At 39.8% G+C, this 4356-nt stretch overlaps 1 protein-coding gene across 1 annotated transcript; it reads right to left on the bottom strand.

Annotated features, from left to right (window-relative positions):
- Positions 1-232: 232 nt before the first annotated feature.
- LOC129247951 (DNA-directed RNA polymerase I subunit RPA2) lies at positions 233-4113 on the bottom strand. The gene is made up of 6 exons (XM_054887335.1): positions 3939-4113; positions 2835-3876; positions 2320-2777; positions 1788-2245; positions 1306-1713; positions 233-1240 (listed from the first exon to the last, which is right to left on the bottom strand). Exons 1-6 carry the CDS (start codon positions 4005-4007, stop codon positions 307-309), a joined length of 3369 nt encoding a protein of 1122 aa, XP_054743310.1. The 5' UTR covers positions 4008-4113; the 3' UTR covers positions 233-306.
- Positions 4114-4356: the final 243 nt, after the last annotated feature.

A 4356-nucleotide genomic window follows, 5' to 3' on the forward strand; every position in this document is an offset into this window, starting at 1 on the left:
AATAAAATGCAAAACAACGAGCTTTGTATCGCATGATTTTATTTCGTCCACAATAATTTGTTCCATTTCATCATCGCTGTCAGATGAAAAACATTCCATTAGCATTAGCATTAGCATTATTGCTTGGTAATCATAGCTTTCTTCATATTTTCGTATATTGCCAAATTAGTTAAAAACCAAGAAGTTTGACAAATTTCACCTCAAGTATTTTAAATTTATATAAAAATTCTCATTTGAGTTGCGAACAAATATTTTTATTTCAAAACGTTTTTAGGCCTCCACATCTGTATACAAACACACTGCTAATTAGATAGTCATTAACTTAAATCTCGCATTAATGTTTACTGAGCTCAGCTCGGTTACCAAATATTTAAACGAGAACGGAATTTCAATGTGACCTACAGCAGAACCATCACCACACAGACGACAAGTGTCTGGCATCGATTGCAATTTACCAGTCTCTGTGCGTTTGATGATCTTCTGCATTGGTGCCAATATACTACCACACTTGCTGCACACTAATGTATGCGTCTTGTCAGAGTTGTGGAAAAGACGATCTTGCAGAAGAAAGGCGGCTCCATGTGAAATCAAAGCATCACGCTCCATCTCTCCGAAACGTACACCACCGCCACGCTTGCGACCCTTTATGGGTTGCTGTGTTATGGCATCGACTGGACCCGTTGATCGCACTTGCCACTTATCGAAAACCATGTGACGTAGTCGCTGATAATGTACTACGCCAAAGAAAATGTCTGCTGTCATTTCACGACCATCCACGCCCGAGTAAAGACGTTCCGTGCCATAGTAATTGTAACCACCCGCTTCCAGTAAGCGGCCAAAGTAATCGATTGCCGTATGTTTCTCTGAAAAGCGGAACGGTGTTGCATCGTGCACGAGTCCGTGCAAGGCAGCACTTTTGCCTGCCATTGTTTCAATCATCATAGCGATTGTCATACGTGATGGGAAACCGTGTGGGTTGAAAACAATATCTGGTATGAGCCCCGTTTCACTGAAGGGCAAATCCTCGGCCGGATAACGTTGTGAGCAGATGCCTTTCTGGCCAGCACGGGATGCAAATTTGTCACCAATTGTCGGAGGGCGGGGTATTCGTATCGTCACACATACCAAACGACGTGCGTTCGCCTTAAAGCTACCACAATAGCGTACACTATCCACAACACAATCTTCTTTTTCATCTAGTTTTACAACTTTATAATTCGATGAGTCCATATCAAAGTAGCTGAAATGAGGAAAGATAATTTAGGTATATGCATGCATATTAAACATTCTATCTAATTCGCCTACCAATAGAGAGGACAGCCGTGGTACAGTTTTGTGCCAGCGTGTGGCAAACCGTCATTGTCCAATATTTTGCTAAGTTCAGGCAAATGTGGGCTGCGCGCAAAGTAACTATTACCCTCTAGTTCGATAAATTTTGATTTGTATATGCTGCCATAAGCAAAACCGCGCTCATGGGCAGACTTGTTTATAATCATGGCATCCTCCATGTCGTAGCCTGTGTATGATATCACAGCGACAATAGCGTTAGTTCCCATCGCAAAGTCATCAAGCCTTATATTATCATGGTGTACTGGTCGAAAGAGCGGTGTTGTGGGGGTTTGTAAGCGGTATAATTTATTACTAGCTTGCTTAGGCCAGTTAAGGCATGGCGTACCCATAGTTTGTTTACCCATCTGACACTGGTACATGTTTCTGAAAACGAATTTTAATAAATGAAAGTTCTATTATTATAAAAAGTCATCATTGATTCTCAATATGCGCTTTACCTTGGTGATTGATTGTAGTCTGGCATAGGAATTAAATTCGCCAAATTGCTCATAAACTCCGTTTTCGACAATTCCATATGTGTGGTAAAACCGGGATAGAATTCCTTCAAATCGATTGCAATATCCATGTATACTTGTTCTAGAGAACCAATGTATTCGATTTTTCCAAGCGCCAAGTTTCGTACTGGACGCATAAGGCGCGTGGGTCCAACAAAGAGAAACAATCCTGGAAATTGACCTTTCGCTTTATAAGGTATATATGCGATTTCCATCATTTTGGGTAAATATCCTTCAATTTTTAAAGAACGTAACCTATTTACTATTTTCTCTGCGTCTACTTGACGTATGTGGCCCAATAGTTTGCCTTCCAACAATACAACAAATAATTTTGCATTCGCATCATACATTTCCGACTCTAATGGTATCATACCCATTTCTATCAAATACTTCGGTATAGCCTGTTAAAAAATAAGTAATATTTGAATTGTATTCACGAAAATATGATGTGTTTGTAATATTATCTGCTACAAACCTCAACTAGCTCCTTCTTCGGAATGCGCGATATGCGACACGACATAGTCAAGTGATTAAGCAGACCACAAGGCGCACCATCAGGTGTATGGACAGGACAAATGTAGCCCCAAGCATCGGGCAGCAATTGACGTGCTTCTGTTGTACGCATAGTGAGAAAGTATGAGCCACGATGTACTGCACGAAAGTGAGACATATAACGAATGCGATTGATATTTTCAGCCATCACGACAAGGCCAGTGTTCTGCATAAGCCCCAAACCAGAACGCGAAGGTGCGTTGCCCGTGGCAAGAAAAGATTCCATGGCGTGCGAGACGCCGCCTCCATTACGTAAACAAGTTGTAAGTAAAGGTGGTGTTATTAATGCGTCCGGTGCCTCTAGACGTTTCATAACATATTTTTTAGCATACTGCAGCCACAGATCGACACGATCAGCCAAAAATTTTTGATATAAGTGGCCTGAAACAACGCGAAATAATTAGTATTTTCACAATGAATGTGCAAATTAGATTATACCTGCAAGCAGAACCTCTTGCATCATTACTGCATCAACATTTTCAATTTTATAATTTCCCTGTGCACATTGAAATAGTTTTTGGACCATAAATACCAACAAATCAAACTTTTCTTTATGTGTATTCAAGTGAATAAGTATTCTTTCATTCAGAATGAAGTCCGTAACATCCACATCGGTTTTCCACTCAGGAACCTCTGGAAATCTCGATTTAAAAATCTTTCCCAAATATGCCTTGCAATCGTTATGGGTATGCAACCCCTCGCCATGCACATCTCTAAGCATTGTTTGTACACATGAAACATAATACTGGTCCTTTTCATAACCACGTACCAAATTACGGTATATCTGCTCATCGCTATAATCAACCAAGCATCTCAGTATGAGACATATGGGCACATAAGACAATCTTTTCATTTGAGAGAACATCAACTTTGCAGTGCCATTATTAAGAAAATGTAGTACATTATTAAATGAAGTTTCATCTTCGCGTACTGTGCGCACCATTACGCCAATTTCACTAAAGTTTGCTCCTCGATCTTTCCACGTGGAACGTTTAACTGCAATCGGGTAGTTGCGTCTGCTCATCAGCAACATACGTATGATTCTTTCATTTCCTTTTATGACAAAAATTCCACCCCATTCGGTATCGTGTTCTCCATGTTTAACCATTTCTTCTGGTGTTAGTGCACCAAGGTTGCATGCATTGGATTTCAGCATAATCGGCACTTCACCCAGATCCACATTTATTGGAGCCTTCTCCAAACCATCCACCGTCCAACCTACCCGCACTGTGCACATACCCATGTATGAGGTATGCGATTGTCGTGACTCAGTAGGATATATCAAGCGAGTCTTTACATCTATTACCGCCATTGGAACTTGTGGACGAGCAATTTGTATACTTTCCACGCGCAGCTCTATTTGTTCACCAGCTGGCGTTTTAAAGCTAACAGGCGTCATGTATTTTGCGCAATTGTTCAAACCAATTGTGAGCATTTCATTGAAAGAATCCAAATGTGGAGCTCCCAAATTTTCCAAATGCTATGAGGGTGAAGAAAAACTTTGGTAATGTGAGACTAAATTTTGTGAAATGTGAATCTTACCTCGTTCAGCTTATCTGGAATTTTTTTGAAGTCAGGCCGACTATTTGTCAAGGTTGGGTACATTTTCATGGCTCAGATTTTTTGTTTTAACAATTTACACCAGAAATTCCATACAAAATTGCATACGAGCAGATAGTTGTTATTAAAGAAATGTCAAAATAGTCGGTCGTCCGCACGTGTTATGAAAGTGAAATATGCACAAAAATGTGTGCGGATGCCAATGTAAATACGAGTACTGGTTGTATTCGGTACTTTTGAGAAGTCCATTCATAAAATATTATGTTGGGCGAGAGTTGCAGCTGACCAATTTTTTGGAAAATTAATCAAATAATTTTATTTTCCGTGTAAAGAAAAAATTGAAAAAAAGAATACAACTTTTAATTACATATCAAATATATAGGCAATACTGCTGTTTCCG

Source organism: Anastrepha obliqua, chromosome 5 (genome assembly GCF_027943255.1).
Source record: "Anastrepha obliqua isolate idAnaObli1 chromosome 5, idAnaObli1_1.0, whole genome shotgun sequence".
NCBI lineage: Eukaryota > Metazoa > Arthropoda > Insecta > Diptera > Tephritidae > Anastrepha > Anastrepha obliqua.